The sequence below is a fragment of the Cryptotermes secundus genome, unplaced genomic scaffold, assembly GCF_002891405.2.
Source record: "Cryptotermes secundus unplaced genomic scaffold, Csec_1.0 scaffold540, whole genome shotgun sequence".
NCBI lineage: Eukaryota > Metazoa > Arthropoda > Insecta > Blattodea > Kalotermitidae > Cryptotermes > Cryptotermes secundus.
This window is the reverse complement of record NW_019742447.1, coordinates 533,780-547,718: the sequence shown is the minus strand read 5'-3', so window position 1 is coordinate 547,718 and position 13,939 is coordinate 533,780. Positions and strand designations below refer to the sequence as shown.

At 35.7% G+C, this 13,939-nt stretch overlaps 1 protein-coding gene across 6 annotated transcripts in view; it reads left to right on the top strand.

The window, feature by feature from the left end:
* The window catches only part of LOC111873206 (phospholipid transfer protein C2CD2L), a 178,269-nt gene that overhangs the window by 150,044 nt on the left and 14,286 nt on the right, over nt 1–13,939 (top strand). For 5 of the 6 annotated variants that reach the window (XM_023867727.2, XM_023867724.2, XM_023867726.2 and 2 more), the window contains 4 exons: nt 259–444; nt 5,019–5,169; nt 11,478–11,585; nt 12,873–13,025. In XM_023867727.2, the coding sequence (XP_023723495.1) occupies nt 259–444; nt 5,019–5,169; nt 11,478–11,585; nt 12,873–13,025 (598 nt within the window). The remainder of the gene's footprint in view (nt 1–258; nt 445–5,018; nt 5,170–11,477; nt 11,586–12,872; nt 13,026–13,939) is intronic. The other variant, XM_023867723.2, reaches the window with a different exon arrangement.

Sequence of the window (13,939 nt, the reverse complement as noted above, 5' to 3'; positions counted from 1 at the left end):
ATACTACTACACTTACAACAAGGAAGCCTCAACAATATATAATTTGCACACACAGACCATTTATTAACTCTTAACTTTTGAGCCCCTTGCATGCTCGACAAATTCATAAATAGAGTAAAATACGTTACTTTGTAAATAATTTCGTAAAACAAACCTAAATTTTCATAAATCCTAATGTAAACCACACACCCAACATGTATTAAATTAGTTCCATTGAAGTAGTACCATATTGTATTATGTGATTGTATTATGTTGCAGACAGGGGGAGGAGTAGAAAAAAAAAGCGTGATTTCTTTGGCACAATCAAGAAACGGTTAAGTCGTTCTAAGATTCGCTCCAAATCAATGGATCCTGGGGAGCGAGATGAATCTCTGAATCGAGATGCTTCACTCACCAGATCAATATCTGCTGATCGGGCAAGAGATCCCTCAGCCCATTCCACAGGTATCATCCTTCATATTCATAATCAAGAATATAATGCACCAGTTTTATGAAGGTTGCACTTATTTCACATGCATGTGCAATGAGTTTAAGTAACAAACCAAAATTTAATTGATATAATTGACACAGAGGTCAAAGAAATTATTGTGATGTGGTGAGAATAATGAAAATACATATAAGATATGTTGTTATTCCATAAAAAGAAGCCATTCACTCATGTATTGAAGGTGTCTGCATCTTTGGTCCATGAATACTATAAAGTGTGTATGTTTTTATGCATTGTTTGCACTGATACATTGAATAAATAATGAAGAGCTTATATTTGTCTGTCCACTTGCATATTTTATCTTTTGAATAATTTCAGTATAATTGCCATAGATTGCATTAAGAGTTGTTGGATGACCTTTATTTTGACCCATATTGATTCATTATACTATGTAATTTATGCCTTGTCTAAATTAATTTGTATGTTTGTATTATGATAACTGTGAATAAAAGTTACGAACATTAATTCTTTATAACTTCAACAAAGAGTTCTTTGCAGTTGGAATTAGGAAGATTTAGATGGTGAGCTTTTAGTTTATGACTCCATGTAGTCTGGTAGATGCCAATATTTCAGAGAAACTTGATGCCTCCATTGTTAGTGTAGATGCTTGCTCTGAAGATAAAGTCAGCAGATTCCTTAAAAATAGTTTAGTTTTCTGGGGTGGTGACTTGAAAAGTAAAATTATTTTCAAATTATAGACGTGAGTGATACATTCAATGGTGCAAGGAGATATACATCATATATGCAGCTCTTTAAGGATTTAAATATACTTCCAGTAACTTGCATGTATATATCTGAAATAATATGCCACAAAACTACACATAGAGAAACTGGAACAAAATGCTGCAATTCCTCATCATAATACATGCCAACATTTGATTCTTCATGTTCAGTTTTGTGAAACAAATGATATCAAGAAAGGTGTAATGAATATTACCAAATAAATTACCAAATAGAATTAGGAAAGTAGAAAAATTTAGGCAGTATAAAAGAGAGCAGAGATCCTATCTATTACAACATACATTTTACTCTTTAGATGAATATATGTCATGTTAAATTAGCAGAATATTATATTTGAGGTGGTTCACTTTTATGAATTGTATCTGTGTTGTGTGGTAGCATGAAGGAACTTAGCTGTCATATTTATGTTAGTTTTACACACACACACACACGCAGATATATGACCTATCCTATGTTTATAGTTTCATTAAAAAGAATGAATAAAATTGAATTGAATTCAATAACCACTTGCCAGGCTACACAGAATTATTAGGCAGAAAGCCACATTCAAAGTTTTCACTAATGTGAAAACTTCAAATCTTATCTGGAATGTGGAAGTTTTCGGAACAATGGAAAACGTGTACGAGTAGTATGAAAATGGGAGAGGATATTGCAAAGTGATCATAGAATTATTTTGCTGTAGGAGGTGATGGAATTAAGAAAGTAACTACTTTCAGATTTGAATGTTAAATAGTATACAGTATTGAGATGAGTAAGTAAGAACCAATTAAAAGTGTCTTGTATACAAGAAAGTAGTTCAACCACTGGCCTCCAAATCACTTCCATTCCACAATAATAGATATCAGTTTGTTGTCATTAATGAATGCATACAACTTCATAGCTTCACTTTAACCCTCACAGTTATACTAGTTCTTACTAACTTCTCGTGTAAATACTCTTTACTGTTACACATTTACCTCTCCATGTGTTCACTACAGACTTGAGGCCCAAGTGGTCACCCAAGTAAACCACATTTAAACCACTGTTGTAACTACTTAGGGAATATATTATTGTTTCTAAACACTCTGTGTTGAAGAACTCTGCTACATAACATCATATATTCATATGATATGCAAATAAGCAGGCCTCATGTTTCTTGATAAAGTATTTTGTTACAAATATTGGATGCCGTTGTGGTAATATATTCTGAAGATTCTTAAATTGAACCTTTTGATTATATAACCTATGCAAGAATATTCAGAAATTTCATTATTTTCACCAAGGACACATTTAAGGCTCACAGGATTTGAGTTCGCATGATTCTGTCATGTGCAGGGTAAACGCTTGTCTTGTGAATAGTACAACTTTAATATAGTATAATATTTAGAAATCCTTAATTAGTTTATCCTCTCTTGACATCTAAATAGATCATAATGCATTGTAAATAACTGAGGAATTACAATTCTGATTTTCTGAGTGTTATCGAAACATGCATGAAATGACTTTTACAGTGTACTCCTTATTATCTGTGAACAGATTATCTGGGTTGCAGCTTATCCACATGTCTTCTTTAGGCATGTGTGCAATCTGGCAGAGCAATAATTAGGTACGCCCAGCCCATTCCTCCATGTGATGCATGAAACATACTCGTATTTTCATTACTTCTGATATTCAAGAATTTTATGAAGAAATATCAAGCTATTTTAATTTCCATTTACAACCACTTTACATGAAGACTCACAAATGTGCACAAATTTTGAGTGCAACCTGCTAAATATTTATCAGAGCAAAACAGTTTTGAAAAAAATTTGTAAAGAAATGCAAGTAAAGTATTTTATGTTCAGTGAACCTTTTCTGTATGTTTTGCAGTTTTGAGATAACTGAACAAATCAGATGCAGTGTTTGCATTTTGGAATCTCTATATACAACAGTCATCATGGTCTCCCAATCATACCTGAAACTTGGATTATCCATGTTTTTCAATTATTCATGCATATTCTCCCCTTCATTAGCACGGGTACAGGAGTATACTGTTTAAGACTTAATTATTTTTGCATGGTGTGCTGATTATAATTCATCTTGTGAAGTATTTGCTGTATGAACAATAAACTGTAGGTACAGAAATCCAGGAATGGCAAAGCTCAATAAATACTTAAACTGCCTAGATAGTAGCTCTACTTAGAATTTGTAGTATACTGAATAGAACAGAAGGAGGTGGATGTCCAGCCATCTTTTATTTTTTTTGCACCATAGCGAGTAATTTTCTCTTATCCCCCTCATCATTCATTCCATGAGAAACCCTGCACTTCAAATAAACTATTAATTTGCTGGTTGAGACTGTATGACAGTAACTAGGGTTAAGCAGTTGAGTTGTAGACTAATGGTACACGAACCCCACAAGGGATTCATATTAGCACAATATATGTAAGGCCGTTTTATTACAGTTTTGTAATAAATAAGTTATGTGCATGATTATAAATCTGGGTACAAACAGGATGGATTTTTAATTCTTTGTCAATTTAAAAATAACATGACTTAAATGGAAATCATTCAAATTTATAAATTTAAAATCATTTTTATTTTATGTTGCATAAAACACCTATCATTACTCTCTGTTAAATTAAGATAAATTAATTATGTTTATACTGTCTTGGCAGTTTCAACATGCATAGTTTGCATGCTGTGCTATATAGTATATAGAACTTGCACTAATTGTTATAAATAGCTTCACCTTAATGAATGTAATTTGAATATACGAGTATTCCTCTATGACGAACACATTCTGTTCACTTTTTCACTGCATGTAATTGTTGTTTTTGATGTTGTTCTAATAATATTTGTTTTACTTTTTCTTTCTTTGTCACCTATTGCTTCGGCGATGTCTTCTTGGTAAGTCCAACACTTACATGTGAATTTCATAATCACTTTGTACAGTTTTATAGATGTAATTACAATGATAAATAGAGTTATATCATATTGAACAAATACACAGGATTCAAGTAATGATAACTATTATGTCATAACTTTCCTCCCCCACCTCCAAAGTTCATATCAGTATCAATCATAAATTTGTAATTTTGAATTTTGAGTAAGAAATACAGTGGAACTCTCATATAAGGTGTTTCTAGGGAGCAGTGGATTTGAACACTATATTCAAGAAGATTTTGAATGGAAGAAACGTAACACTGAGATTATTGATATGTTATCACTGAAATTGAATGTTAACGAAGAAAAACCTTAAATGGAGGTTTCACTGTAATAAGCTGCATATACAGATACCATTATTTTTCAAAGTATTCAGAGGTTTCTGGTTTTTATGTTCACTTGGCTCTAAATATAGTGAAATCTATATTGTGATGTATTTTTTCCTGCCTGGATCTTTTTAATAAGTTACATGTACTTTTGTAACATATTTATTTTAAGTGATGTGGAAACCAAAATAGGGATTATGGTAACTAAGAGAGTAAGGGCAATATGTTTCTGCAGATGGTTTAGCTGGTGTTGATTCCAATATTGGGAATATTCCAGCATTCTTTACCTTCAATTAACATTATGCGTTACAGTAAAGATAAAACCCAATTTTCTATCTCTATGAATTACTGCTCTCTTAAATTTCATGGCTTTATCAATTAGAAATTATATATTCAGTTTTGTGCTGTCTTGTTAATTTTGCATACACACTTTTCTTTTTCTGGATAATTCATGAGTAAGATGAAGACAACAGTTTTTATTCCTGAGCAGTTGATTATTATTCTGATATCTGTTGAATATGATGTTGTAATATCAGTGATCATATTGTTTTCCTGGATAGGCTACCTAACAGTACCGGGTCTGAGGGAACTGGATGGATCGACCCGATCAAGTCTCAGTGAAGCATCAGGTGTGAGTGGAGCTTCAACACGGACTTATGTTAATGACGCATCTACGCTTGTTCTGGAAACCATTGAAAATGGTGTAAAAAAGTAAGGGACATCTTTAGTTTATATATGGGCTATTTCTAGTTGTCCTTAATATTACCTCCAGTTCCCTGTTCTGAGCATTTCAGCATAGAAAATATACATATAGGAGAAGTGACACTTACCATGTATATAAATCAGAAACTTGAGACAGAGAGAAACCATTACCAGAAGGGGAACTCGTTAAACAGTAACAAAAGATATTTTCTAGTTTACATGTTCCTAAATATAATATTAAATTGATTATAAAACGGTACAAAGGTTTTGAAATGACCTACTATTACCCATATAGTGCTACACCATGTTAAATCAAATTCTTAATTATCTGGCCTAATGTTAGTGAAGAACAAATGAGAAATCTGAACATCCAGCAGTATAAATTTTAATAGCCACACAAAAATATATAGGCTGTAATTTATAATTGATCTGTTGCCTCTGTGGTCTAGTGGTTAGAGTTCCTGGCTACAGATCCAGGGGTCCAGGTTCGATTCCCGGAGTCACCAGATTTTTTCTGAGAAGTAGTGGGTCTGGAGCAGGGTTCACTCAGCCTCATGTTGATAATTGAGGAGCTATTTCAAGGAAGTAGCGGCTCCAGTCTAGAAAACTGAAATTAACGGCTATGGGGATTCANTAGTATCATGTTGACCTTCTCATTGGCAGACATGAAATAAGTTAGATTTTTTAGAGCTTCTTTAGAATTATTTCTGCTCACATCATTAGCACCTGTCCACAGGATCACTACGTCTTTCTGTTTCAAAGAAGATACTTCCTTTTCGGCAGTCTTAATGGTCTCGTTGGATAAGGATCCTGGTTTAATAAAACCAGACACTTCATAATTATGGTCTAGATTATGTCTAAGATTCAAAGCACATTTCTTTGCATGGCTGTCGCCAATCAGTAGCACTTTATAATATTTTGACTGAATTCTACCTTTCACATTAGCACTGATATTTGAATTCTTAATTTTATCATCATTTGGTACTGCATTACTATAGCCGTTATCTTTGAGGTTGGAAGGAACCTCATTAACACACTGCCTAGATTCGCACTCCTTGCTGATACATACTTGGCCATTTATAATTGGTAGTATTTGCCTCTGCACGGAGTCCGTTTTTTCGTCCTTTCCTTGTTTACTTTCAGTTTCGTACTTATTTGGAACCGACTGTCGTCGCCTGGGATGATGCTTGTTCCCTAAAGTCCTAACCTCACTCTTTGATGAAGTTGTTTCGTCACCTTTTGTTGTGAATTCCGGGAGATCGGATAAAGCTGAATATGTGTTTGAAGTTTCCGGTAGAGGCCATAGATCCACAGATTTGTTATTAACTGGGCCCTTTTTATTGTAAGAATTCTTGTGTGTCACCTTAGACCATGTGGAAGACGCGACCGGGAGGTTAACAGCATCGTTCAGCGTGGTAGCACGTGGCACTGCAAGACGTTGAGCTTCATTTAACTCTTTATATAGGAGCTTAATTATGAATTGAGACGAGCTTATTTCCAGTAAAGCGTCCTTTAACTGAGTTTCAAGGGTATCACATTTAACACACTTATAGTCACCATTTTGAGCTTGTTTATTACTAATTTGCATAGAGTGAGAATATAAGTCGTCACAGCAAGTCGCCATCTTGCTACTGCGGGTACACATACTTGCTGATCATCAACATTCTTAACCTATTTGTCTGTCCAGGTGTTGACAGATTACTGTAATAACTGTGAAACGCTTTTCGCAAGTCGCGAACATTTTGGGTCATGTCTTACATTCTCTCATCTTGAATTTGAGCCTCTACACAGATTAAAACCATGGAGTTTATTTTTTTTTCTGTTACATATTCACATAACTGTGCAAAACAGGAAACCTGATTTCTTGTATTAGAAAAGTTTGTAATTTTAATGTGAACTATATTCTTGGTGTGATGTGTCTTCATGTGTAGGAAGCTTGGTCACTTGTCACTTTCAGATATTTATTTAAGATTTTTATGTCCATATTTTCAAACCTGTTTAGTCCACACAGCCGTGAAATTAATGTACTGTCATTTTCATCTTTAATAGCCAGACCTCCTCTTTCCTTTCTGAAACCACAAGAAATTTCTTTAGGGCCTTACAAGTATTCCTTCTGTTGTTCTTGAAGAACACGATAACATTCAGGGGTCATTCAGATACAGAACAAATGTAGCCTTTGTGTGACTAAGGACACAGAATCTTCCATATGAGCACATGGAATAGGAGGGATAAAAGCCCAAGTCACAAGAAATGTATTCCATGGCACAGTACTGTATTTTTAATGCCAGTCCCAACTTGTGGTGTGTTGAAGTTTACTGCATTCCAGTGCCCTTCACATTAAGCGATGGGTTACTGCCACTGTATATGCAGATATCACTTTCTCCTTCAATGTCACTCAAATGCAGAGAAAATTCATGTATTTTTATGGGTTATTTTATGATACTGTCAGTAGGTAGACTATATAGTGTTGAGTGGTAAGATGACTGTTGAATAATGAATTGGAAAGGACTTGAAAGGAAACAGTTGTGGCCTAATAGAGGTACTGAGGAAAACCATGGAAAACCTCAGTTACAACAGCCAATGTCCTGGCTGAGATTTGAACTGAATGCCTCCTATGTATGAGGTTAGAGTCTTAACTGCTAGACCAACCTCCTAGCTTGTTAAGTTCTAAAGATATGAAATATATAGTTATCGTCAGGTTTTTTTTTTTTTTGCTTGTTGTGTTCTAGATCTGCTTTGAATGTAGTGAATTGAAAATGTAATTTTCATGGAAAAATGGTTACCCCACAGGAGATATCCCACTATAGGGCATGATAATCATACTACTTTTGTTGTTTTGTTGTTATTGTCATCATTATTGTTGTACCATCATTCATTTCACTTGCCCAGCCATTTATTCACGAGGGATTAAATACTGCCTTGCATAAAATAAATACCTGCCAAAAATTGGACTTTCATGTGCCTTTAGTAAGTCTAACTAAAGTTCACAAAGGAGTATATTATGCTGGTATTACCTTATTTAACCCTCTACCCCTCAATATCAAGCAAGTTGCACATGATATTAATAAATTTAAATATAAATTGAGAAAGTTTCTTATAGAAAACTCTTTTTATTCAGTTGAAGAGTATCTTGATAGGAATAATACTAGGTGGTTCAAATATGACCGGGACTGATTTTTTTGTAAACAAGCCGCACTGCGCAGCAGCTGTGCAACCTTGAAAGATTGTAGCCACAACCTCCATTCTCCATCCTGTTAGGGTTAGAACCTGTTCAGTGCTGTCTGGGAGTTGCTAGAGGGATGAGCATACAGGAGGTACTGCGGAGCGTGGAACAACGCATTGTGATCAAATTCTTTGTTGGAGAAAACGTCCCGTCCACTGAGATTCACCACAGACTCCAACAACAGTATGGGGAAGAGTGTCTCTCACGGACCCGTGTGTTTGAGTGGTGTAAGTGCTTCAGAGAGGGCAGAGAGCGCGTGGAGAATGAACTGCATGATCGTCGGCTGCAAACATCCGTCACCAAGCCAAACATTGATCGTGCAGACGCACTTATTCGTGAAAATAGGTGCATCACTATCAAGGAACTTGGAGCAATGCTGTCCATCAGTGTTGTTAGTGTAGAAGACATCGTGAAATACCACCTGCACTATCGCAAGGTGAATGCACGGTGGGTACCACGCACTTTGATGAATGTGAACAAAATGGTGCATATGCAAGCTGCCAGTTGTCTCCTACAGCAGTTTGAAGACAAAGGTGATGCATTTTTGAAGTCTATAGTGAGCACTGATGAAATGTGGGTGCACTACTTCATTCCTGAGTCCCAGCAGTCATCACGTGAGTGGCGGCATACCAGTTCTCCCAAACCCATGAGAGCACGGAGGAGCCGTTCAGCAGGAAAAGTGATGGCAACGTTCTTCTGGGACTGGCAGGGGATTATCTATGTAGACTTCCTGACAGATGCCAGAACAGTCAATGCAACTTATTACTCAGACCTCCTGGCAACAGACATGAAGGAAAAGATCTGATCCAAGCGGAAGACAGGTGGAAAGCGGGTAACCTTCCTTCAAGATAATGCACGCCCACATATGGCCAAAACAACAATGGAAACCCTTTGGAAATTGAAATGGAACCTTGACACATCCGCCGTACAGTCCCAGTTTGGCCCCAAGTGATTTATACCTGTTCGGAAGGCTCAAATCAGACTTGCAAGGCATGTGGTTTGTGGACAACGACGCCATCATCCAGACTGTTTGGGAGTGGATACGCTACCAACCACAAGTCTTTTTTTTTGGGTATCAGGATGCTTCCAGAAAGTTGGAAAAAATGTGTTGACTCCGGAGGGGAGTACGTTGAAGACTGACATGTGCAAGTAAGTGTTTGGCAATTATGGTTTTTTTTTTTAAATCAGTCCCAGTCATATTTGAACCACCTTGTAAATTTGACCTTGGGGTATTCCAGTAATTATAGCTTTGTATTTTAGTTGCATGCATTAGTTTCTTATATATATTTTAATTTTTATTTATTTTATGTTAAGACAAACTTATGTAAATGTCAGTGTAATCTGCTGACAATTTCTATATCCAATGGTCATGTACCTGAATGTATCGATGAATGCTAATAAATACAATACAATACAATACTGTTCAACATCAGATAATGATATTCAGCATTCAGTTAAAAGTCTGAAATTTTTATTAGTAATTTCATGAGCCAAGAATAACAACATAATTGTAACACAAAAATAGCTTTGTTAAGTTTGATATTTATGAACAAAAGAATTTTCAGAAATGTTGCTGAACACTTAACAGAATTTTACGTGGTAGAGTCATTAAGTTCGTTGAATGTGGTTTTATTGCATCATATTACAAGGTATTTACATACACTTATGCAGATCCACATCGGCCCTGCAAATAGTTGCCATTGGCCGCTATGCAAATCTGCCAATGTTCATATAGCAGCCGAAAACATTGCTGGAACATATTGGCAGTAAATTCCTGCACGACGCTTTGAGGCCATTCCACGAACTTATTGACTGTGGTAGTATATTTAAGTACATAAAAACACAGGTAATGACAGAGCTGCTTAAATAACTTAAAATCTCTGTAGGTTTAATTGCCCTGCCTCATGTGTGATGATTGGGTTTACAGCAATACCTCGCATAGTCCGGGTAATCGGTTCCACCAATATCCCGGACTGTTTGAAATCGGACTAATCGAGGAACTAAATACATACAAAAAATGATAACTTGTTCCAAAAAATCAATCTCCATTTTTCAATAAATAAAACGCGATTAATAAATTCAAATGTCTTTGTTAGAAATAATTAAAAAAAATCATGTTTTTTGCAATTAATTTTTTATTCTATAAAAATTGCAATATTGATGTCTGCACATTTTTCTTCTTTGGCCTTTTCTCTTCATACATTTCTTTGTAGCAATGAATTGCATTGCTTATCGTTTAGCGAATTGTAAGGCTACGTTCAATATTGGGATAAACTTCCATAATATGCTCTGACAAGGTTTCAACCATTCCAATAAATTTTATAGTTGTTCGGCTGTTAATTCTCATGCAGGCACTTCAACACAGTCGTCATTGTCTAAGTTGTCCTCCCGTTGTTCATCTATGTTAATAAGTGTTTCATTATCTAGTTCATTAGTGTTTGATTTGATGCGCTCAATTACATTGATGGAATCTAACTCATTGAAACCAGGTGACTGTCCAATTTCCACTATGTTATTAGTGACTTCAACAAAATGAGTTTCAAAACCAATGAAATCATTTGCACAATGTGGTATGATATGTTTCCATACTGCCCTCATATTGCTTGCCGTTAATTCATGCCATGTTTCGCCTATATTTTTGATAACGTTTCTGATTGTAGCGCTTCCAAAATTTCGTTAAAGTAGTGCTCTCCACACCTCCTTAAGCGATAGCTGTCAGAGCTCATGAACAAACGACCCGAGCATAGGTACATACATATACAATGGGAAACCCAGAAAAAAATTGAAATATGTTATCATAGTGCATAACTTTAAAACCACATAAAAATAAACAACACAAAAAGAGACTTGACTGTATAAAGGGAAAAAACCGATCATATATGTATTAAAAATAATTTTGTGTACTAATTTTTTAGAATTTATTTTCATTTTACTCAATTAAAATTTAGTTTGTTTTGAAATTTTCAAACTGGACTATAGTGAATCTGGACAGATCAAAGCTGGACTATGTGAGGTATTGCTGTTTTTATAAAAAAGAACAAAATTATGTGGGCTAAAATTAAATAACATATTTACTGTACTTCACAATTTTCAGACATTATCTTGTACCTCTGTCCATGGCACAGAAGAGTAAATGGCGGAAGAAAGGAATCAAACTCCACATTTTCAATGATCACACATTCATTGCAAAGCATCTCTCTGGGTGAGTAACTGAAATATCTTAATAAAGTCACTGTGTTGCTTTTCTGAGCACTCATATACCCTTGAACAGTTCTGTACACTACATTGTATCCTCACAACATATATCAGTTCTGGTAGTACGATGTATGAACATTCATTAGACATGAATCATTGTCTGTCGTTGAAATAACGTCTACAGCATTTTTAAGGCTGGCTTTTCTCCATCAAGTAAGAAACAAGAAAAGAGAGGAAGTACCTATTCAATTGGACCTATTGAACAGAGCTAGTTTTTGTTAATCATAGGTAAAAATAATTCAGTGTTTCTTGAAGTACATTAATTTTCAAGTGTCACTTAAGAGTGTAAAGTGTCCAATTATTATTTATTCAACAAGTAGGTGTTACAAATCACTGTTGTAAGAAAATATTGTTGGTCAGTATGACTCATATGCATAAGATATTCATGATAAATAGGCGGTTTTTTTAATTATTTCAGTACAGTTTGTTTTAAAATAAACTGATTGAAAACTGAGAACTTTCACAACTCTTACAATAGGCTGCTACTTTGTAAAGAATATGTTTAGCGACATTCAGTATTAACAACAGAACAGTTCAGTAGGGCACATAGAGATATATATTGTGACATGGATGGTGCAACGCTAGGTAAACCCCCCCCCCCCCTTCAGCAGTGACATAACAGCATCAGAGCAACTGCCACTGCTATGGTAACAAGCCAGTCAACACTCCGTCCCCCTCCCCCATGGTGATGTAACAGGGGGCACTGCAGTTACTACGCAGCAATAAACAACTCTCGGCAGCATTTCCTAGCAGCGTCTGTAAACACGGCGTTTACGCAACAGTGGTAGCTATCATGTAACTGCTTTCTGTGTTGTCAGTGCAGAAGCTACATAACGAGGATTACCAGAGTAACCAGTCAGTTGCAGTCTAGCATTTGCCACAGTGAGTTGAAGTCCATTGTTATTCAGTGAATGGAAATGACTACAGGAGAAGTATTTGTGATACTGCAGATGGCAATAGTGGTGTAATTGTGAGAGCGAGTGTTCAATAAATTTGCTACATCCAAGACGGCGTAAAGTTATTTGTCACATGACATACCCAGCACGTGACAATATACTTGTGCTCAAAAAGTAGATCTCATGAACAAGTAGCAGTTAAAGGCCAAAATTCTGTTACACTTGTTCTAAATGCCAGAGTTAATTTGCATTGCTTGCATTGTGAAAATAAAGAGTTGGCTCTGTGGCTCTTTTGTATTTCAGTAATACTGACTGCATTACCTGTACATATGTTACAGTGGTGCTACTTGCCAAGTGTGCAGTAAGTCTGTGGCAAGGCGGCTAGGGAAGCAGGGCTATGAATGTCGAGACTGTGAACTGAAGTGTCACAAGCATTGCCACATTAAAGTGGACTCCAACTGTACAAATTCAACTATTCAGAGCATTGAACTGTAAGTATTAATAACTACTACCATTATTCATACGGAGAGAATACGAATTAAAAGTGCAATTCTAAATTTATAAATGTTTAAGAAGTTCTTAGCTAAAGTCATAAGATGTAGATTATAGTACACAGTCTGTGCACTTTAAATCACACAGTTAATGTGCATGATATTAATGTCTACAAGTGAAAGCCCAATAAAATGAAGGCAGCATGTTTTCGGTTTGGATATGCAACAGCTCAAGTTGTGTCTTGTGCTGAAGGAAAATGTGAACTGTTTTGACATACTGCTAATGAAATGCTCAGAATATACTATTGTAATTACACTCAATCAAAGCATCCCTGAAATTCGTAAAGCATGCAAAGTAAGTATTTAAGAATTTTAGATTTTTATCTTTAGTTCCTCTTGAGAGAGAAAAAGGACATTTATTCTTGTGTCTTATTCTGCTGGGATTGGTCAGTCGGTATAGCAGCAGACTATGGACTGGACGGCTGGGGTTCGATTTCCACCAGGGTCAAGAGAATTTTCTGTTCTCCACAACATCCAGGGTGGCTCTGGGGTCCACCCAGCTTCTTATTCAATGGGTATCAGGGTTTCTTTCCCCAGGGGTAAAGGGGCCAGTGTGAGAAGCTGACCACTTATCTCCATCTAGTGCTGAGGTCAAGAATGATAGAACTATACCTTCACTCCCCCACACATCTTAATGGCATAGTGCTCAATTCATTAACACTTCGCGGACTGGTGATTTAAATATTTAAATCACCCTGGGGACCGGCGTTTTTAAACCTACTACCCTATCTTGTGCACTGCTCACTTTAAAAATTAATATAAAATCTCCTAATTAATTTTATGAACTAAAATTTTTGGAGAAGACTTACCAGAGCTCCTAGAAGTGCTTCAGAGTGTGATATTTCTGGAAACAT